The 23,221-nt window shown below is 48.8% G+C and overlaps 1 protein-coding gene across 2 annotated transcripts in view; it reads left to right on the top strand.

Moving 5' to 3' along the window:
- Positions 1–4,282, top strand: part of GRAP2 (GRB2 related adaptor protein 2) — a 69,755-nt gene extending 65,473 nt beyond the window's left edge. For both annotated transcript variants that reach the window (XM_055566815.1, XM_055566820.1), the window contains exons 7-8: positions 971–1,093; positions 1,731–4,282. In XM_055566815.1, coding sequence (XP_055422790.1) covers positions 971–1,093; positions 1,731–1,910 — 303 coding nt within the window. In that variant the 3' untranslated portion in view covers positions 1,911–4,282. The remainder of the gene's footprint in view (positions 1–970; positions 1,094–1,730) is intronic.
- Positions 4,283–23,221: the final 18,939 nt, after the last annotated feature.

Raw genomic sequence — 23,221 nt, 5'->3', positions numbered from 1 at the left:
GTAAACACATATACACATCCATACACACATACAAACACACATACACACACATATACACATACACCTACACTCAAACACACATACACACACACACACACACACACTCACCCTGAGGACTCCGTGAACAATGATTTCATTTTTCCTATCAGCACAATTCCAAACCTTTTTGTGCCCCTTAACCCATCTGGCTGTAGAGATCTACAGGAAAAATGGATTAAGGCCAGAAATGGAGCCTTGCTTATTTATTTATGTATCCCCCGCCTTGTTCCAGATGGGATTTTAGGTGGCTCACTGAGATGGACAATGTAGCCAGATAATAACATCCCTAAATTCCTTAGCAGGGCACACAAAGTCCTTCGTGAGCTGCCCCGATCTGCCTCTCCAGCCTCCTCCCCTGCTCCCTCCCCATGCAAACATACATCCCTGCATCGTTGTACTTCCTGTAGTTATCAGAGCGGTTCACTGCATTTTCTCTCATGCTTTTGAGTCTTTTTATTTGCTGTCCCTTCTGCCTGAAATGCCGTTTCCTAGTCAATTCTACTCTTTAAACCAGAGTTCAAGCATCACCTGCTCTACGAAGCCTTCCTTGATCACCAGGCCAACTCAGACAGTTCTCTCTGCTCACTCATCACAGAAATGCATACGGTTCCCCCTCTGAACCTATGTTCTCTGAAGACAGGGGCCTTCTCTTTCCAGATACACATCCCCATGCTTAAGACAGTCCTAGACACATGGCAGGTGCCTGATAAATATTCCTTGGTTGAATGAGTGAAATCTGGCATCAGATTCACAACCTAAGGTCTGTTTCTCACCCTATACCCTCTCTCCCTTATCTGGGGTTTATTGTCCTCTGTAGTAAGTATTCTTGGAGCTCTGGCTGCGTCCGTGGCATCAGAGCAAGGTGCTGGGGGAGCCCATGAGGGATGCTTCCAGCGGTGTGGTGATGGCTGTCCGTCACGTCTGTTTCTAGGAACGCCGTGGAACCAGCCTGGACATAAACGATGGGCCCTGTGGCCTGGGCATGAGCACCGAAATGAATGCCGCCCTCATGCACCGGAGACACACTGACCCGGTGCAACTCCAAGTGGCCGGGGTATGTGAACGGCCCTCTCTGGGCTCAGTGGAGGAGACCGAGGGGCCAAGTAGAGAGACCGTTGGTCCTCCAGAAGAGGCCTCACACTGCATGGAGTTCACACAGAGGTGGAGGGAACCCAGCCAGTGATGGTGGGGCGAGAGTTCCCCGGCAGAGCTAATCCCAGCTGGCATCATCCAGCCTGCTGTTCTCAGTTTGGCTGTCGGGCCTTGCCCGGTTCTCATATTTCCTGGCTGCCATTCTAGCAGAGGGAGATCTGTTGCCTTTATCACTGATGAGGTTGTGCTGGCACCGAGGGCTGTTAGTCTGGGCACGCTGTGCTGTTTGTCACTTGAAGAAAATAAAGAAGACCAGCTATTGATGTAGGGAAGAGCAGCTCTCAAGGATCCCCTCGGGGCCTTGGGGGATAGGCTCAGGGGTTGCTCAGGGCTAGGCACCCAGGTCTGCTTTCAGTGGCAGCAGGGTTTGAGACCTCTCTGGAGAGCCATCCATCAGCCTTCAGGGCAGGCTGCTCACGGAGAGCTTTGTCTGGACCACAGGGCCAGCAGATTCTCTTCCGTGTGTGTGCTGGTGACTCGGAGCCCAGCTTGGCCAGCCCGGGCTCAGCAGGGCCTCTCTCTATGTTTTCCCCCAACAGCGGGTGCGATGGGCCCGGGCGCTGTACGACTTCGAGGCCCTGGAGGACGACGAGTTGGGCTTCCGTTGCGGAGAGGTGGTTGAGGTCCTGGACAGCTCCAACCCCTCCTGGTGGACCGGCCGTCTGCACAACAAGCTGGGCCTCTTCCCTGCCAACTACGTGGCACCCATGATCCGATGAGGCCCTCTGGAGAGGATGGAGGCTTTTGTCTGAAGCTGCCTGCCTGCAAGGGACGGGGCAAAGAAGAAAAGCTTGGAACTACACACACATGCATGTATATATATATGCGTGTGTATATGTTCATATGCACACGCATATATATGCCCATGTGTCCACACATTTTTAAATAGTAATTTATTGGCAAGTTAGTTGCTTACTTAGTCGATGTGAAAGGAACTCAGGTGGAGATTTATATTCATAGTTATTTTTCTACTCCTCTCAGTCGGTGTGCGGAAAGAAGGCAGCGGGGGTGTTGGGAAGCGGGAGGCAGGGAAAAGAAATCGAAACGCTTCCTGTCCTCAAGTCAGCATGGCTCCCTCCTCATCTCAGAAATGCTTGCTGAGAGGAGCTAAGCAGGTCCGCATCTGGCGCTGGACGTGGAACAGCAGGGCGGGGCTGGGCTTGGCGGGGCTTGTTCTACTTTACCTGAACGTCCTGCTTCTCCCCCGCCCTAGGGTGGGTGTGCGGGCCCCTGACCTCCTCTCCTGCCAGGGTGGGCACTGCTGGGTGGAGGATGAAGGCATAGGTCTGAGCTGGGTGCGTGGAAGGGGTGCAAGGGGAGGGCTGGAGCAGCAGGGTGTCCCAGAGCCTGGGCAAGGCTGGCCCCCCTGGCCAATGCTCCCTCAAGCGAACATTCCTCAGCTAATCCTCTTGCCTGTGGCTGAGGTAAAGAAGTGGAGACACTGTGAGAGCCAAGCACTGTTGGGAAATGGTGGGGTTTCTTACAAATCCCTCACTGGCTTTCTTGGGTGTAACCTCCATTTCCCCCTGCAACCAAGAAAGCAGCGTCTTAGCCTCTGTAAGGCGCTTGGAGAAGACCCAGCTGAAGATGGCGGACTTTAGAACTACTGTTCCATGGTTCCCAGGGTGTCTCTTCAGGGCTCGGTTTCTTTCCCCTCTTGGTTTTCTGTATTTTGAAGAAGCTTTGCCCAGCGGCACAGAGAGACGCCCATCCCTCAAGAACGTTGTTTAGCGCCTCATGGACCGATTGGCCGTGACCCTGGGTGGCAGCGGGCTTTGAGAGAGCTTCCTGCTCCTCCGACTGTGGGCCCGCTGCTGGCACCTCCCGGGCCCACGAGCTGCACCTGGGAAGGAACCCCACTGCTGCTGTTTCTCCTTCACCTCAAAATAGACTCCTGTCTCCTAGGGCTCACCTGGGGGCGTGAAGCACAGAGCAGGCTGGCTGGGGGGCAGGGAGGGACGCTGGAGGAGGATGCCCAGGGTCTTAGCGGAGCCGGAACAAACCTGTCTGCCCCGGGCACTTAGGGGGCAGGTGTGTGTGTTGGTGGCGGGGGTCCTGAGACACATGAAGGAAAGGGCTGGGCGGAAGTGATGGTGAGGGAACACGGGGCGGGGAGGCGAGGGGGGACGGACCTTGGGCTCTGTCCTCCGGACCAGGCAGCCTCCACCCAAGGCGCTGAAGAAGCGTTTCTGACTCAGAAAGTCAACTGTCCGTGTTAACGCAGGCTGTGTCCTGGACTCTGAAATCTCTCATTCTCCTGTCGCCTTTAGAGAAAAGGGGGAAATGAAAAAACTCTGTGGTGGATCTTGGGAGGGAAGAGAAAAATAGCCCTGAGAGGCAGGGGGTGAGAGTGAGGAAGCCGGCCTTAGGAAATGAAAGTGTGGGGAGGGAGGAGGGAGTGGAGACATTTCAAAAGATCCCGGAGCAGCGTGAGAGGCTGGAGGGGTGGAGAAGGGACAAGAGGTTAAGTGGGAACAGGCGAGGAAGACACTGGAGTGATGGGTCAGGGGGCAGACAGGGCGCAGGCAGGAGGGACTCGAGGCTGGTGGGCAGGAGGGACTGGGCAGAGAAGACACGGCAGGACCAAAGACAAAAGAACAAAGGCCAAGGAGCCCTGATAAATGTTCCAGTGCTGAGCGATGTGAACAAGTTACAGTAAATAAAAGCCAAAAGTAGTGTTTGATTTTACAGTATTTACAAACCTCATGCTATAAGCGGTCTGCAGATTGGGTCCCTTTTGTCTCATGCTGTGGGAAGACCAGTCCCAGGGAAGATAGAGGAAAACAACTTGATTCTAGCCTGGGTTTTGTGCCTTGAAACACTGCTCAGGAGAGCGGTCATATTAATAAAACACAATGCCTTTGTTTTTCCGGGCTGGGTCTGGTGTCTGTGTCACATACCCCTTGGGCAGAGGGCAGGAGTCACTGACCTGGAGCGGCTGACCACACAGTATGGGCAAAGCTTTCAGAACCCCTGGATCTGGACCTTCTGTTCCACCAAAGCTTTTCTTTTTTTTTTAATTGAAGGATAACTGCTTTACAATATTGTGTTGGTTTCTACCAAACATCAACATGAATCAGCCATAGGGTTACCTATGTTCCCTCCCACTTGAACATCCCTCCCATCTCCCACCCCATCCCACTCCTCCAGGCCCCAGGTATGAGTTCCCTGAGTCACACAGCAAATTCCCATTGGCTATCCATTTTGGATGGTATCGCCGACTCAATGGACATGAATCTGAGCAAGCTCCCGGAGATGGTGAAGGACGGGGAAGCCAGGCGTGCTGCAGTCCATGGGGCCGCAAAGAGTCGGACATGACTGAGCGACTAAACAACAATAACAATCCATTTTACATGGCAATGCATGTGTCCATGTGACTCTCTCCATACATCCCACCCTCTCTTTCCTCCCCCCATCCCAGCTGTGTCCATAATCCACCAGAGCTTTTAACCTCTCTGAGATGCTCAGAGAGCCTTTCTCCTGCTCGTTGGACAGCTCAATTCAGAAGGAGGCCAGAGTCACCCTAACTACCCACAGAGAGAACACGGACCAGACTAAGCGGACAGGGACCAAGCTCTCCCCATGTTCTGGGGGGAGAGGAGCCCTCTAGCCCTACCCGGGACAGCTCTCTCCACTTGCAGCATTTCAGCACCAGGGGCGGGTCCCCCGCAGGGCCTCACACCAGTGACACAACCAGGAAACAGCATTGTCTCTGAACCGCTCTGGGCGACTCGGGAGCTACCAGGAACTTCCAGAGAAAATCCAGTTCCTGTTCGACCAGTCTGGTCTCCCTCACGCTTGCCGAGGCTCGCAGCATTTCAAGTGTCTTGTGACTGCCCCTGCCCACCCACTTTTAGATGGCCCTAGGGTGACCTGAGGCAGCACTTCTCAAAACCAACGTTCCTGTGAATTTCCTGGTTATTGTCATTTAGTCGCTAAGTCTTTTGAGACCCATGGACTGGGGCCCACCAGGCTCCTCTGTTCATGGGACTCTCCAGGCAAGAATATTGGAGCAGGTTGCCATTTCCTTCTCCAAGGGATCTTCCTGACTCAGGGATAGAACCCGTGTCTACTGCATTGGCAGGCAGATTCTTTACTACTGAGCCACCAGGAAAAACCCAATGCGTGCTTGCTAAGTCACTTCAGTCATGTCCAGCTCTTTGTGACCCCATGGCTTGTAGCCCACCAGGATCCTCTATCCATGGGATTCTCCAGGAAGAATACTGGAGTGGGTTGTCATGCCCTCCTCCAGGGGATCCTCCTGACCCAGTAACTGAACCTGCATCTTTTATGTCTGTCTCCTGCATTAGCAGGTGGGTTCTTTACCACTAGCATCACCTGGGAAGCCCAATGGGGAATATGTAAAATGCAGAGTCTGACTCAATCCTGCATCAAGCTCCAAGGTGATGTTGCTGAGTCCATGGACCACACTTGAGTAGCAAAGGGAAAGAACTTGGCAGCGGGCTAAACAGCTACAAAATCTAATCAAATCTCTCTTCTAGGGATACTCAGGCATTTCTCTTTGTCGCTAACAAGTCACTTTGGCTGTGGAATAGACAGACATGATTCCGAACTGTCAGAACACCATTTGCACTTGGCAGCCCAGACACCTTCTTTTAGCATCTTCATCTCCATCAAGAATCAAGGAACATCAGAGCACAAGGCCTTCCGATCAAACACAGACAGAGATGTCCTAACAGTGATTACTGTAAACACAAGCAGAGATTATAGAAATTGTGAAAGCTTTCTCAGGAAAGCCTTACGTTCCTGTCAGGTGTGGTCCAGCTCGGAGGCAGGGGGTTGGCCCTATGACATCATCAGATCTCCGGTAACTCCAAGCAAAACAGGTCACACGTGAGACAGACTGGCGTGGTTCAAATATTTGCCGTTTGCTTTGTGTAAAGTTGGCCTGGAATACCAAGGAAAGAGCCTGAGAAAAATCTGTTTTATTTGATTTACTATGTATTGTTGGCTGTGCTGGGTCTTCGTGGCTGTGCAGGCTTTTCTCTAGTTGTGGTGAGGGGGTGCTGTTCTTTAGTTGCAGTGTATGGGCTTCTCACTGTCCCGGCCTCTCCCATTGTAGAGAATGGGCCTCTAGGGCAGGCGGGCTCAGTAACTGCCGCTCCCAGGCTCTGGAGCACAGGCTGAATAGTTGTGGCGCCCCAGCTCCGCAGCATGTGGGATCATCCCAGACAGGGAATTGAACCTGTGTCTCCTGCATTGGCAAGCGGATCCTTTACCACTGAGCCACGAGGGTTGCCCTCAAGTCTTTAAATACTTCTATCACCTTGGAAATGCTATCATCATCTCTCCCTTAGGCAACTGAATTCACCTCCACCCTTTTCTCCCTGCACACCCCCTTGTCCCCAATTCATTCTCTACACAGATCCCAGAGCCAGCTCTGTAAAACATGAGTCTAATGGCACCACTTTCCCGCCCAATGCACTTAGGTTTACATCCAAAGTCTTAACGCAGCTCTGTGAAGTCTGGCCCCCCTTCACCCTCCCCAGCCTCCTCTGTTTCATCTCCCCTCTTTTGTTTCATGTCTCTGCCCCCCTGGCCTTCTCTCAGCCTCCAGATGGCCAAGGATCTGTCTCCGTATCTTTCACACCTGCTATTCTCTCTGCCTGGAATGCATATCCCCTGCTTTTCACCTGGCTCAACTCCTACACATCTCCAGCTCTTGGTTTAAATGTTACTTTCTCAAATTGTCCTTTCCTGACCCCTAATCTAAAATAAATCCTTCCCGGGACTTCCCTGGCAGTCCAGTGGTTAGTTCACTGCCAAGGGCCTGGGTTCAATTCCTGGTTGGGGAACTAAGGTCCTGCAAGCCACGTGGCACAACCACAAATCATCATCCTTCCCGTCATCCTTCCCGTTAGACTATCTCGCGGTTCCTGGTACCTCTCCTGAGGAGCACATACACAGAGGATGGTACCAGAATGATTACTATGACCTATTAGACAGTAAGCTCCTTGCAAGCAGAATCGTCTCTGTTCTGTGAACCACTGTAGCCCGAGCATCTTGATATTAACATTGATGCCCGAGTTAAAGTAGCTCTTGGCCACGTGTGTGTGCTCAGTCTCTTTAAGTCGTGTCTCTTTGAGACCCCATGGACTGTACCTGCCAGGCTTCTCTGTCCATGGGATTTTTTCAGTCAAGAATACTGGAGTGGGTCACCATTTCCTCCTCCAGGGGATCTTCCTGATCCAGGGATTGAACCTGTGTCTCCTGCATTGGCAGGCAGATTCTTTACCACTGAGCGACCTGGCTCTTGGCCATCTGCCCTCAAAATCTCCAGCTTCTTCTGGAAGCCCAAGAGACAGAGGATGGTATCTCTCATGTGTTTAAGCACCAGTCTGCTGGTATCGCCTACTCTGGCCATCTTCAATTGCCCAGGACACCCTCCGCTGACAACATCTCCCCTGATGCTGCAGCTTCACTGTGTATTGCATCTGTCTGCTGGCGAAATGGCCCAATCCTTCAGGAAAACAAATCTGCCCCATCATCCATGTGGCAAGAAGTGGGGTGGAGAATGACCTGCACCCAACTCTGAGTAGCCCTTGTCCCTGGACCCCAGAGAGGCACTGCTTGGGTCCAGGGTCCCTCACCAGAGTCTCTCCATCAGATGAGACAGTGATGCCACCTTCTCCTTCATCTCTTTTCTTTCTTTAAAATGAATTGTTACTCTTTTTTAAAGTTATTTTTAATCTATTTATTTGACTGTGCCAGGTCTTACTTGCAGCATGCAGGAACTTCCATCTTCGTCGCGGCCATGTGGGTTCTTTGGTTGTGGCAGATGAACTCTTAGCTGAGGTCTGTGTATGTGTGCATGCTCAGTCATGTCCAACTCTTTGCGACCCTGTGAACTGTAGCCCGCCAGGCTCCTCTTTCCATGGAATTTTCCAGGCAAGAATACTGGAGTGGGTTGCTATTTCCTCCTCCAGGGGATCTTCCTAACCCAGGGATCAAACCTAGTTCCCTGACCAGGGATCGAACTGGGCCTCCTGCATTGAGAATGTGGAGTCTTAGCCACTGGACCTCCAGGGAAGTCCTCGTCTCTTTCTGTCTCTCTCCCTATCACCCCTTTCTCCTTCAGCTAAAAAAATGCTCCTGTACCTCTTCATTTGTGCAATAATGTCCCAGGAGATGTGCACTCAAGTTGTACAATCTGGGCTTAGCTATAATTCATTCGTGAAATCAACAAATATTTACAAAGCACGCCCAGGGGCCACATGCAATCAGCCACTGGGTCCTTCCCGTCTCTTGACCTTGCCCTCTCTCTGCTTCTGTGCCACAGTCACTGCCTTGCTTCCCTCCCAGGTCACTGCCATGGTCTCAGAACTGGCCTCCCTGCCTCCTGGGTGGCCCCCTCAATCCACACTGCCAGAGCTGACTAACATGCAAAGCTGATGACATCGGGCTTCCAGTAAAGACTTCAGGGGCTCCCCATGGTTTTCAAGCTAGAGTTTAAACTCCTTAGCTTCTCACTAAAGACATTTTGTGATGTCCTGACTCCTGCTTGTTTGTTCAGGTAAAACCTCCACCTCTGCCCAGAATGAGTCATAGTATCTCAGACCTCTGAGTCTTCCCAGACTGTTCCTTCTGCCTGGACTGTTTTTCTCCCACTTTTGATCTAGACCAGTGCTGTCCAATACTGCACTAATGATGGGAAAGTCTCTATCTGCTCTGCCCAGTGTGGTGGCCTCTGGTCATATGTGCAGCTGAGTTAGATAGCCAAGTGCCTACTTATTGGGCTGTTTGGATCCAGACAACTGTGACTCCCTTTAAAATACTTCATTCAAGGCTCACGATCTGCACTGGGAAGCCACCCCAACTTCACAGCTGATGTGGATTCTCCTTCTTTATGTCCCATAGCATCTTTGCTCTGTCTCTGTGCCCACACTCAGAACTTCATTGCATCAACCTGCCTCCCCCACCGCCCTGAACATTTTTGAGGGCAAACAGTTCACTCAACAACATGAATGCTTTAGTGCACTGGTACAAGTTTAACAATTGGCTCTTTGAGGAAAAGCCCTGATTTGTCATGTTTGTCAATTCAGTGATGTAAATACTCCTACTGTGTGACCAGAGAATGAAAAGACAAACCACAGAATGGGAGAAAATATTTGCAAAAATCCTATCTGATAGATATGTTATCTAAGACTGAGATCCAAAATAAACAAAGAATTCTTAAAATCCAACAATGAGAAAATGAGCAACCCAATTCAAAAATGGGCAAAAGACTTGAACAGACACCTCACTGAAGATATAAGATGGTAGGTAAGTATATGAAAGATGCTCAGTATCATATGTCACTGTGTTGCGCTGTGCTTAGTCGTTCAGTTGTATCCAACTCTTTGTGATCCCATGGATTGTAGCCCACCAGTCTTCTCTGTCCATGGGGATTCTCCAGGCAAGAATACTGTAGTGGATTGCCATGCCCTCCTCCAGGGGATCTTCCCAACCCAGGGGTCGAACCCAGGTCTTCCACATTGCATGTGGATTCTTTCCTGTCTGAGCCACCAGGGAAGCCCAGGAATACCGGAGTGGGTAGCCTATCCCTTCTCCATGGGGTCTTTCCAACCCAGGAACTGAACTGGGGTCTCCTGCATTGCAGGCTGATTCTTTACTGGCTGAGCTGCCAGGGAAGCTTCTCATATGTCGTTAAAGAAATGCAAATTAAAACTATGAGATACCACTACACACCTCTTAGAAAACTCAAGATCTAAAGCACTGATAACACCAAATGCTGGCAAGGGTATGGAGCAACAGGAACTCTCACTCACTGCTGATGCAAATGAAATGAAATCAAAATAGTACAGCCACTTTGAAAGAAAACTTGGCAGCGTCTTGCAAAACTAAACATAGTCTTAACATACGATCTATCAATCACTTGTGCTCCTTGGCATTTACCCAAAAGAGTTGAAAACTTATATCCACACAGAAATCTGCACATGAATGTTTATAGCAGCTTTACTCATAATTGCCAATGCTTGAAAGCAACCAAGATAGCCTTCAGGAAGTTAATGGATAAATAAACTGCAAGACACCCAGACATGAGCTATCAAACCATGAAAAGACATGAAGGAAACCAAAATGCATATTACTATGCAAAAGAAACCAATCTGAAATGGATACAATACCAACTATATGATATTCCAGAAAATGCAAAACTATAGAGACAATGAAAAGATCAAAGATTGCCAAGGGTGAGCGGGAGAAGAGGTGGAACAGGGGATTTGTAGGGCTTCACAGTGAAATTCGTCTCTCTGATCCTATAATGGTGGTTGTACGTCATTTTACATTTGTCAAAACCCACACCAAGAGTGAACCCTGACAGAAACTATGGACTTTGGGTGATAGTGATGTGTCAATGCAGGTTCATCAGCTGGAACAAATGGACCACTCTGGTGGGGGATATTGGTAATGGGGGAGGCTAAGCATATGTGGGGATGTGGAGGAAAAATAATAAAAATCTCTATCTTCTCTAAAAACTTCTCCTAAAACTGCTTCAAAAATTCAAGTTTATAAAAAAAACCCCACCTTGGCTGATTTCAAGCTACCAACATGACATCACTGAATCAGAGTGGGGTAGAGATGTGCACAATCGACTCTCACGAGCATATAGGAGCCAGCTCCAGCACACCACTGCACGAATGAATGAATGAAGTGTGCCGGATGCTGGGAATATAAGAGATGCCTTCAGACTCCTGGGGAAGAAGCCTATTCAGACTTGCAAGAAGCAGGACATGCAACTGCAGGTCTGATTTCAGTTCCACGACATCAGATAAAGGACTGAGGCATCATGTCTTTGACTTATTCGGGAAGACAGCCTTTTGTTTCCTTTGGGTCCTTTACCATTAATAGTAAGCCTTGTCGGGGTGTCTACTGAGTGCCCCAGTAAGACTAGAGGAAAGTGAGTGAGCCTGGGGCCAGGAAGCAAGAGAACCAGTTAGGAGGGTTTGCTGTCAAGAACACAGAACCTTGACCTGACCAGAAGGGTTGTGATGTCCTATATAAGATGTCCAGAGGGAGGAAAGTTCCTGGCTTGTGGAATTCAATGGCTCATTGATGCCATCCTCTGAGCATCGGTGATATCTCTTCTCAGTGGCCGTTGCAGTTCCAGGCATCACAGCCATAACAACAATATCCAATGAAGAAGAGACATAGTCTCCCCCAGTATCAGTTAAGGAGAAAAAACCTTTTCTGGAAGCCCTTCAGCAGCCATCTCCTCAGATCCTACTGGAAATGACTAGATCTACATGACATTCTTTTTTTTTTTCTCTCTATTTATTTATTTGACTGTACCAGGTCTGAGATGTGGGTGAGGAATCAAGAATCTTCGCTGCAGCATACAGGATCTTTAGCTGAGGCACATGGGATCTAGTTCCCCATCCAGGGATCAAACCCAGGCCCCCTCTGGCCTGGGAGACTGGGCTAAGACTGGGAGCCCGGAGTCTTAGCCACCGGACCACCAGGAAAGTCCCACATGCCATTCTTAAACCAACTGCTTCCAAGGGACAAGACCATGGTAACTGGCTTAGGCCTTTCGGGGGACCAGAAAGGAGACAGAACCTGGGAACCCAGGCAGGGCTCTGCCCACAGGAAGAATCGGGTAAGGGTAGAGTCAGATCAGATCAGATCAGATCAGTCACTCAGTTGTGTCCGACTCTTTGCGACCCCATGAATCACAGCACACCAGGCCTCCCTGTCCATCACCAACTCCCGGAGTTCACTGAGACTCACGTCCATCGAGTCAGTGATGCCATCCAGCCATCTCATCCTCTGTCGTCCCTTTCTCCTCTTGCCCCCAATCCCTCCCAGCATCAGAGTCTTTTCCAATGAGTGAACTCTTCCCATGAGGTGGCCAAAGTTCTGGAGTTTCAGCTTTAGCATCATTCCTTCCAAAGAAATCCCAGGGCTGATCTCCTTCAGAATGGACTGGTTGGATCTCTTTGCAGTCCAGGGGACTCTCAAGAGTCTTCTCCAACACCACAGTTCAAAAGCATCAATTCTTTGGCGCTCAGCCTTCTTCACAGTCCAACTCTCACATCCATACATGACCACAGGTAAAACCATAGCCTTGACTAGACAGACCTTTGTTGGCAAAGTAATGTCTCTGCTTTTGAATATGCTCTCTAGGTTGGTCATAACTTTCCTTCCAAGGAGTAAGTGTCTTTTAATTTCATGGCTGCAGTCACCATCTGCAGTGATTTTGGAGCCCAGAAAAATAAAGTCTGACACTGTTTCCACTGTTTCCCCATCTATTTCCCATGAAGTGGTGGGACTGGATGCCATGATCTTCATTTTCTGAATGTTGAGCTTTAAGCCAACTTTTTCACTCTCCTCTTTCACTTTCATCAAGAGGCTTTTTAGTTCCTCTTCACTTTCTGCCATAAGGGTGGTGTCATCTGCATATCTGAGGTTATTGATATTTCTCCCGGCAATCTTGATTCCAGCTTGTGTTTCTTCCAGTCCAGCGTTTCTCATGATGTACTCTGCATATAAGTTAAATAAACAGGGTGACAATGTACAGCCTTGACGAACTCCTTTTCCTATTTGGAACCAGTCTGTTGTTCCATGTCCAGTTCTAACTGTTGCTTCCTGACCTGCATACAAATTTCTCAAGAGGCAGATCAGGTGGTCTGGTATTTCCAACTCTTTCAGAATTTTCCACACTTTATTGTGATCCACACAGTCAAAGGCTTTGGCATAGTCAATAAAGCAGAAATAGATGTTTTTCTGGAACTCTCTTGCTTTTTCCATGATCCAGTGGATGTTGGCAATTTGATCTCTGGTTCCTCTGCCTTTTCTAAAAACCAGCTTGAACATCAGGAAGTTCATGGTTCACATATTGCTGAAGCCTGGCTTGGAGAATTTTGAGCATTACTTTACTAGCGTGTGAGATGAGTGCAATTGTGTGGTAGTTTGAGCATTCTTTGGCATTGCCTTTCTTTGGGATTGGAATGAAAACTGACCTTTTCCAGTCCTGTGGCCACTGCTGAGTTTTCCAAATTTGCTGGCATATTGAGTGCAGCACTTTCACAGCATCATCTTGCAGGATTTTAAATAGCTCCACTGGAATTCCATCACCTCCACTAGCTTTGTTCATAGTGATGCTTTCTGAGGCCCACTCAACTTCACTTTCCAGGATGTCTGGCTCTAGGTCAGTGATCACACCATCGTGATTATCTGGGTCGTGAAGCTCTTTTTTGTACAGTTCTTCTGTGTATTCTTGCCACCTCTTCTTAATAGCTTCTGCTTCTGTCAGGTCCATACCATTTCTGTCCTTTATCGAGCTCATCTTTGCATGAAATGTTCCTTTGGTATCTCTGATTTTCTTGAAGAGATCCCTAGTCTTTCCCATTCTGTTGTTTTCCTCTATTTCTTTGCATTGATCGCTGAAGAAGGCTTTCTTATCTCTTCTTGCTATTCTTTTGAACTCTGCATTCAGATGTTTATATCTTTCCTTTTCTTCTTTGCTTTTTGCTTCTCTTCTTTTCACAGCTATTTGTAAGGCCTCCCCAGACAGCCATTTTGCTTTTTTGCATTTCTTTTCCATGGGAATGGTCTTGATCCCTGTCTCCTGTACAATGTCACGAACCTCATTCCATAGTTCATGAGGCACTCTATCTATCAGATCTAGGCCCTTAAATCTATTTCTCACTTCCACTGTATAATCATAAGGGATTTGATTAGGTCATACCTGAATGGTCTAGTGGTTTTCCCTACTTTCTTCAATTTAAGTCTGAATTTGGCAATAAGGAGTTCATGGTCTGAGCCACAGTCAGCTCCTGGTCTTGTTTTTGCTGACTGTATAGAGCTTCTCCATCTGGCTGCAAAGAATATAATCAATCTGATTTCGGTGTTGACCATCTGGTGATGTCCATGTACAGAGTCTTCTCTTGTGTTGTTGGAAGAGGGTGTTTGTTATGACCAGTGCATTTTCTTGGCAAAACTCTATTAGTCTTTGCCCTGCTTCATTCTGTATTCCAAGGCCAATTTGCCTGTTACTCCAGGTGTTTCTTGACTTCCTACTTTTGCATTCCAGTCCCCTATAATGAAAAGGACATCTTTTTGGGGTGTTAGTTCTAAAAGGTCTTGTAGGTCTTCATAGAACCGTTCAACTTCAGCTTCTTAGGGCAAAGGTTGTCAAGACCCAACTACAGGGATTATTAGAAGAAGATCTACCTGGTTTATGAGCAGGCCATTTCATAAACATTTCTTGAAATAATTAAGGACCTGGAGTCCAGTGGTTAAGACTTCGAGCTTCCACTGCAGAGGGCACAAGTTTGATCCCTGATCAGGCAACTAAGATCCCACATGCTGCACAGTGTGGCCAAAAGGAAAAAAAAAACTCATCGTGGTCTAGTAAAATGTTAATAAAATGCATTTATTATTGTTTTTTTTAATTAAGAAACAAGAAGGCAACATGAGGGAATATGACTTCCTAGCTTTTCCCCCTCCAGGGTGAAATACCTGCATTGATACACACACACACACACACACACACACACACACACAGATACACACACACACACAGATACACACACATATACACATACACACATGTACACACATGTGCGCACACACAGATACACACATGTAGACACACAGATACACACATACACATATATGTGTATGCACACAGATATACATATACACAGATAAACACATACATGTACACTCATATGTGCACACAGGTACACATACACCCGTATACATACACATATATACACACAGATACGCACATACATATACACATGTACGCATAGATATACACTGATACACATACACACACACATGCATACACATGTATACATGCAGACATACATATATACATACATACATATACACACACACCCTGCCATCAGCGCTCCTCTAAGGATTCCCACTTGCATGTCAATGGGGACAAGTTCCATGCTGTTCAAAGAAACCAGAACTGTACATACTAAGGCCCTGCGTCAGCGGTAAGGGGGGGCCCAGCCGGCCCGGGTCTGCACCATAGTCCCAGCAACTCTCTGGTCCTGAGACTCCCCCAGGTAGGGACCTCCAGGTGTGGCTCTGTCCAGGGTCATCTGTGGCCATGGCCTGATGTGGGTGACCCCGTTCTGACAGGTCTGAACTCCCCAGGGTTAGCAGCGCAGGGTGCCTCTCGCCCCTGCTCTGACCTGGTTATGGGGAGTTGCTAGGTAACGGCTTCACAGCCTCTGCTTCTTCCCACGCCGAGGAAGCCTGGTTACCATGGCAAGTCCAGATGAGTTGGGACGTGCAAAGGAAAGGGAGCATGGGCCAGGGATTGGCAGCCTGGACTCCGCCTCACTCTCTCTGGGCCACTGGACCTCAGGGAGGTCTCTTCACCGCTCTGAGCCACAGTTTCCTTATCAGTAAAATGAAGGAGGGGTTGGGTCTCTCCTGGCTCTAAACGACTGACGCATGCAGGCAGCATAAACTAAATAAATACTGATCATCAGATGCCTCTTAGGTAAGGATGACTCAAGATGAGTGCAGAAAAGGAGTGGATTGAGTTATTTGCCTTTAAAATAAAACAGAAACCAGCAAGCCTGTGTCTTCATTAGGACACATAGAAGTTACAGAGGTTCTTCCTTCTGTTGGCAGAAACTTAGCTTCTGGAATCAATATTCATAAGTCCATGGGGCTCCCCAGGTGCTTTTCTGAAATCAGACTTCTTAAATAAGTTCCCTTAGGGTCCCCAGCTTGCTGAAGCATGCTGTCCCACTCCCAGGCTTTACTGGCCCTTATGTTCCTGCTGAAGCCATATCACCCGCCCAGTCCTCCCCGGGGGTCAACCGTGATTCCTATAGTGTGGGCTCTGTGCAGGCCTCTGGGATCTGCTGTGGGTCCTGCCTTCATTCTGAGACCTGGCCCCGCCCTCTTCCCTGGTCCTTGCCACAGACTCCTCACCCAGGCCCAGATGCCAGGACCTCCGCAGAACCCAGCTCCTCACAGCCCCCTACCACCGACTCCATCTTGTTCATGCCAAACCCTCTCCCAGAATCCAGGCTCCTGTAGCTGAAGTTTCCTAACCCTGCTGCCATCCTGCAGGTCTGCCCGCCTGAAGCTCCAAATACTGTAGGCTGCTTCACCCCTTGGCATTCCTTCCACCCCTGGGGCTGCTAGCTGCATGCCAACACCACAACCTCCTCCACCCAAAGCCTGTGGTCACAGGTGGCTCCTGTGCCCCCATCCCATCCCCAGAAGCTGATCGGTCTTTCCCTTCCTCCTCGGACCCTGCCTCCTGGTCCAGTTCTAAGTCTTGGCCATCCTCGATCCTTCTCCTCCAACCACACACACAGCAGAAAGGGTCGTGTCTGAATGTGCCCCAGGATGCTGGAGTCAGATCACCCCACGCTGCAGAGTCCCCTGGTTGGGGGCAGAATGACTTCATACCTTATACACAAAGAATGAGAACCACCAGGTTGGTCAGGGCAAGTGGCTTTTTGACTGCTGGCTCTGCTCCAGGACCTCTAGACCATCTCAGCCCAGCAGAGACAGCCCCATCCTTGAGTCATGCAGCCCAGTCCCGCCTTCCTTCTAAGGACTCCTGTACCAAGGTGGAAAAGTCGGGAAGGCACAAGCTTTGAGTCAGACAGACCAGTCCAGACTCTGCCTATGAAGAGTCCTGAGCCTGGGCAGCTTACTTGACCTCTCTGAGCTATTCTAGAGAACTGAACAGAGGAACTCGGAGTTGTCATGAGAAGGAAACAAGTTAAAGGGAACTGTTTGGTGACGGCCCTGCAAACGGTGGGCAGCCCCTCACCGCCCCCACCCCCCCGCACCAACTTGGCAGAGACAGGCTTCCTCACCTCACCCCACTGCCAGACATGCTGCTGCAACGGCCTCTTTGCCTTTAGACTTGCCTGCCCTGTGTTCAGTCCTGTCGGGTCTTGGTGCTTATCAAACTGATAACTTGCTGACGTAGTAAATTAACTCTGGGGGAGCACCTCTCCCTGGGCCTCACTTGCCCTCTTCCAGGTGCTTGCTGCCCCGTGATGGTGGCCTACTAGAGACAAAGTATCGAGGGTGCTGGCCAAATGAAGGAGTGATTTTTTTTTTTTTTCCTAACATATACTTTTATTGACGGCAGCGTTGGGTCTTAGTTGCTGCAATCTTTCATTGCAGCGCTCCAGGCTTTGTTGCCCTGAGGCATATGGGATCTTAGTTCTCCAACTGGGATCAAACCTGAGGTCCCTTCACTGGAAGGCAGATTCTTAACCACTGGACCACCAGTGAGTCCCAGGAATGATTCTTGAAGGGAGAAGGCCAGGACAGGCTGGGGTGTTCTGCAACCACCATCCCTTCCTCTGGGCCGTCTTCCTGCCTCCAGACTCTCTGCTACCCTGATCTGGCACTTTCTCCACTGGAAAACTTTCCCCCTGCCATGCCAGGCTTGGCGGTCAAGCAGCCTTCTGGAGATGGTGGGGGTGGGGATGTGGAGACAGGACATTGCCCTGAACCTTGCCCTTCATTTCCTTCTTTGACGACTATACTCCTGCAGGTTCCCACCCGGAGTTCCGTTTTCTTTTTATTTACTTTTGTCTCTTAGCCAGCCTGCTAGGCCAGGGAAAATGTCACCAACCGCACAAAGTCTTCCTTGATTCCCTCCTCAGCCTGGAGTAACTCTCTCTCTCTCTGCAGAACCTTCTCCAGACACGTGCTCTTCTGGTCTTCCCTGAGAGGGGGTTGTGTGCTCAGAGCCTGTGCCCTTTGTCTTTGGGGGTTCCAGTCCCCAAAGACAGGGGTGAGCAGATACTAAGTGAATAAAAAATTTCAGCCCAAGTCCTTCGGTTGGGGTCAGAGTTGTCTTAAAATTTATCTAAAAATATTTCAGACACACCCCAGGTACCCAGCCACTGGGAACGGGAAGTGCTTCGTGGCAGCTCCCCTCCCCCATCACCTACCAGGGGTGCTGCTCCAGGAACTTCCCTCCAGGAACTGCTCCCAAGAGGAAGTGAGAGGTACCTCCATCCCTCCTGAAGCTTCCCTCATAAAACCTTCCCAGCCTCCGAGCAGAGGTCCTTCTCTAATACCAAGCGTCACTGGAGCCGACCACGGCCATCCTGTGCCCTCTGCCAGGCGCATCCATCTCAAGCATCATCTGCATCCACCGTTTCCCATCTCCTGCACCTTCCTTGGCTCCCAACTGCCAAGAGTTAAATTCAAACTCAACTTGGAATTCAAAGATTCAAGAACTTTCATGAGGCAACCTGTATCTCCAGCCCGTCCCTCTCCCCATCCTTGATGTATACACAGGCACGTGTATGCTCAGTCGTGTCGGACTCTTCATGACTCCCTGGACTGTAGCTGCCAGGCTCCTCTGTCCATGTGATTTTCCTGGCAGGAATACTGGAGTGGGTTGCCATTTCCTCCTCCAGGGGATCTTCCTGACCCAGGGATCAAACCTGCATCTTCTGTGTCTCCTGCATTGGCAGACAGATTATTTACCACTGAGCCACCTGGGAAGCCCATACACATGCACACTTACACACATGTCTATACATGAGCATGCTGTTGTTATTTAGTTGCTAAGTCGTGCCAACTCTTTGTGACTCCACGAACTTCAGCATGCCAGGCTTCCCTGTCCTTCACTATCTCCCGGAGTTTGCTCAAATTCATGTCCACTGAGTCAGTGATGCTACCTAAGCATCTCATCCTCTGCTGCCCTCTTCTCCTTTTGCCCTCAATCTTTCCCAGCATCAGGGTCTTTCCCAATAAGTCAGGTCTTCAAATCAGGTGGCCAGAGTATTAGAGCTTCAGCTTTAGCGTCAGTCCTTCCAATGAATATTCAGGGTTGGTTTCTTTTAGGATTGAGTGGTTCGACCTCCTTGCAGTTCAAGGGATTCTCAAGAGTCTTCTCTAACACCACAGTTCAAAAGCATCAGTTCTTTGGTGCTCAGTCTTTATGGTCCAACTCTCACATCCATACATGACTACTGGAAAAACCATAGCTTTGACTATACAGACCTTTGTCAGCAAAGTGATGTTTTTGCTTTTTAATATGCTGCCTAGCTTTGTCATATCTTTCCTTCCAAGGAGCAAGCATCTTTTAATTTCATGACTGAAGTCATTGTCCACAGTGGTTTTGGAATCCAAGAAAATAAAATCTGTCACTGCTTCCACTTTCTCCCCTTCTATTTGCCATGAAGTGATAGGACTGGATGCCATGATCTTTGTTTTTTGAATGCTGAGTTTTAAGCCAGCTTTTTTACTCTCCTCTTTGACCCTCATCAAGAGGCTCTTTAGTTCCTCTTCACTTTCTGCCATTAGAATGGTATCCTCTGCATAACTGAGGTTGTTGATATTTCTCCTGGCAATCTTGATTGCAGCTTGTGATACATGAGTATTTGTTGTTGTTCAGTTGCTAAGTCATGTGCAACTCTTTGTGACCCCATGGACTGCAGCACACCACGCTTCCTTGTCCTTTACTATCTACCGGAATTTGCTCACATTCCTGTCCTCTGAGTTGGTGATGCCATCCAACCATCTCATCCTCTGTCGTCCCCTTCTCTTCTTGCCCTCAATCTTTTCTCAGCATCAGGGTCTTTTCCAAATACTCAATTTATACACATACATAAATACACCTATATATACACTTACACCATGACCCAAACTAATTTGTTTTTTCACCTGTATTTGTCTTGAGCATTACATTCATTCACTCACTTACTTATTCATTCATTCACTCATCCGTCCATCATTCCCTCAGTGCCAGGTCCATATTAGAGCTGGGATGCAAATGAGAAGAACACAATTTCCCTGCTTCTCCTAGGAGTAATTACTCTTCAGCCAGCTTTCTGATAACTTTGATTTAATTTTGACTGCTTTAAATTTAAATAGTAGCACCCCTATTGGACACCCATATTATAAGTTCTCTTATAAAACCCAACTGTCCCTTGTGTCCCACAAACTTGATGGCAAGTAGACTCAGATTTGAATCCTTAGCTGTGACCTTGACTGGGTTGCTAAACCTGAGTCTCAGCTTTATCAGTTATATCAGGAACAGGTTGAAACACACAATTTAAAGATGAAATGAGCAAATGGATGCCTGTGCCTAGAAAATGCTTAGAAAAAATGTTGAATCCTGAGCTTTGTCTCTAGAAATTAAATAATTATTTGGATGATGATCTCTAGCCTACTATTAACCTTGTCAATATTTTTAAAGGCTTTTGAATATATTAAGGAGGCCTGAAATAATGTAGAATTTCTACCTCCTTCGCAGCTTCAAGGACAGCAAGGGAGACAGGTTCTGCAAATCCCTTCATTTTCTGGGCTCTGTTTGAGCTGGGAGTGGGTCTGTGTTTTTTTTCTTGAGTCCCCTGTAACACAAGGCTCCACGTATGTTTGTTGATAGAATCATTGAATTCACTGATAACAATACTCAGAATTCAGTCTAATAAATATTTGGTGCATGCACTCTGGCAAGATACTGTGGGAAACACAAAGGCAAGCACAATAGTTCCCAACCTTGAAAACTTAATCTAACAACGGAGGCAACATGTTTGCTAGTGATCGCGCCGCCCTCTGACTCTGGGCGTGAAGCCCTTGGGATCAGACCATTCTGGTCAGGCTAGGTGCCTCTGCCTGAGCAGGGAGAGATGCCAGCAGGGGGTGGGGTGGGGGGGTGGGAGTGGGAGTGGGGGTGGGGAGAGTGTGAAAGCCTGGTTTGGGAACCTAAGGTTGTCTTGGTCCACCTACTTCATGCTCAGGAATCTTCTTCCAATATTAAACCAGCAGAAACCGCCTGAGCACGAGGCATTGACGACCTTTGTGTTTCCACAGTATCTCACCAGAGTGCATGCACTAAATATTTATTGGACTGAATTCTGAGTCAGAACTTAAGCTAATCTACCACAGCTATGTCTCCGGTGAGTTTTTGCTCTAGATCACTGCATCCATCCCAGGACCCACAGTGGGCTGACTCAGACAAGGGACAGGAACACCTGGGCAAGGGGAGAAGTCTCCAGGTGAGGAAAAGCATGAACTCCTGGGCCTCTTCCTAGGCAGGACTTTGGCTGAAGTCCTGCCCTCTGTCCCCTTCCTGGTCCTGCCCCTCACCCCACTTCCCCTTCAGACTGCACCTCCCAGGAGGATGTGGATGCAAAAATTTGACCTCATCTTTAAAGTATACGTTCAGTTCAGCTCAGTCGCTCAGTTGTGTCCAACTCTTTACCACCCCATGGACTGCAGCACGCCAGGCTTCCCTGTCCTTCACCACCTCCTGGAGTTTACTCAAACTCATGTCCATTGAGTCAGTGATGCCATCCAGCCATCTCATCCTCTGTCGTCCCATCTCCTCCTGCCTTCAATCTTTGCCAGCATCAGGGTCTTTTCAAATGAGTCAGTTCTTTGAATGACATGGCCAAAGTATTGGAGTTTCAGCTTCAGCATCAGTCCTTCCAATGAATACCCAGGACTGATTTCCTTTAGGAAGGACTGTTTCTCTCACACATACACTCCCCCACCCCCCACTGCCTGCCCCCAGCCCACACACAGGGTCACGCTGTATAACTGAATGGCTGAAACAACTCACATTCAACTGAGTTGACTTTTTCTTTCCAGGTTCTTAATCTTATAACCTTACTTCTTGTATACCAAGGGAGGAAAATCTTACCCATTTTTAAGAAGAAATTCCTGGGCTTCCCTGGTGGCTCAGTGGTAAAGAATCCACCTGCCAAGGCAAGAGACAGAGGTTTGATCCCTGATCATGGAAGATCCCACATGATACAGAGAAGCTAAGCCCATGAACCACGACTATTGAGCCTGTGCTCCAGAACCTAGGAGCTGCAACTATCGAGCCCACAGGCCACAGCTATTGATGCCCGCACACCCTACAGTCCGTGCTCTGTAACAAGAGAAGCCACTGTAGCGAGAAGCCCTTGCACTGCAACTAGAGAGTATCCCCTTCCCCCTCAACGAGAGAAAAGACTGCCCAGCAACAAAGACGCAGAACAGCCATTGTTCAGTCACTAAGTCTAGTCCGACTCTGCAACCCCACGGACTGCAGCATGCCAGGCTTCTCTGTCCTTCACTATCTCCCGAAGTCTGCTCAAACTCATGTCCATTGAGTCGATGATGCCATCCAACCATCTCTTCCTCTGTCAGTCGCCTCCTTCTTCTCCTGTCCTCATATTTCCCAGCATCAAGGTCTTTTCCAGTGAGTCGGCTCTTCACATCAGGTGGCCAAAGTATTGGAGCTTCAGCCTCAGCATCAGTCCTTCCAATGAATATTCAGGGTTGATTTTCTTTAGGAGTAACTGGTTTGGTCTCTTTGCTGTCCAAGAGACTCTTAAGAATCTTCTCCAGCATAAATAAATAAATAAAATTATTTTTAAAAAGAAGGAATTCCTTGTCAGTTTGAAGTAAAACAGTGGCAGAAAACGGAAAAATAGGGGTGAAGGTCCAGTGTTCAAGGTGTAATGCCTGAGAGTACTATGCTGAATAAGACAGTCCTGCCCTCCAGGAACCTACCACCTGCTCGGGGAGACAAGCCATCAGCACACAGAGCCTGAGTGCTAAACGGGGGCTGAGTATGAAGTGAGTGCCCCTAACCCAGACCTCCGGGGCCAGGAGAGATGCCATGGAAGAAATGACCAGGCAGAAGACAAAAGGATTAAGATGAATAGCTCATGGACTGGACAGAAAAGCATTTCAGCTACAGGAAGTCCCCAAGCAAAGCCACGACATATTGAGGAAGCAGAAGAAACCTAACAGGAAGCTTGGCCTATGGTGGAGGGACAATAGGGCACTTTGGAAGAGTTTTGTACAGGGAAATGACATATATGCTTGCATTTTAGAAAGAACGTGGCGGGGGGAGATTGAGTCGGGAAGATCAGTTATGAAAGTCTCGCAACAATGTGGAGGGGGGGGTGTGACAACAAGGACGGTGCAAAAAGGGCTGATGGGGACATCCCAGAAGAGCCTCACCTGGCCTGGTGGCCCTGAGATGGGGAAGAAGCCAAATGCATCCATGTGTCCCACTCAGGCCACCAGGCAGATGGCAGTGACC

This window comes from Bubalus kerabau, chromosome 1 (genome assembly GCF_029407905.1).
Source record: "Bubalus kerabau isolate K-KA32 ecotype Philippines breed swamp buffalo chromosome 1, PCC_UOA_SB_1v2, whole genome shotgun sequence".
Classification (NCBI taxonomy): domain Eukaryota; kingdom Metazoa; phylum Chordata; class Mammalia; order Artiodactyla; family Bovidae; genus Bubalus; species Bubalus kerabau.
The sequence above is the reverse complement of the archived record's forward strand: the minus strand, read 5'-3'. Positions and strand labels throughout refer to the sequence as shown.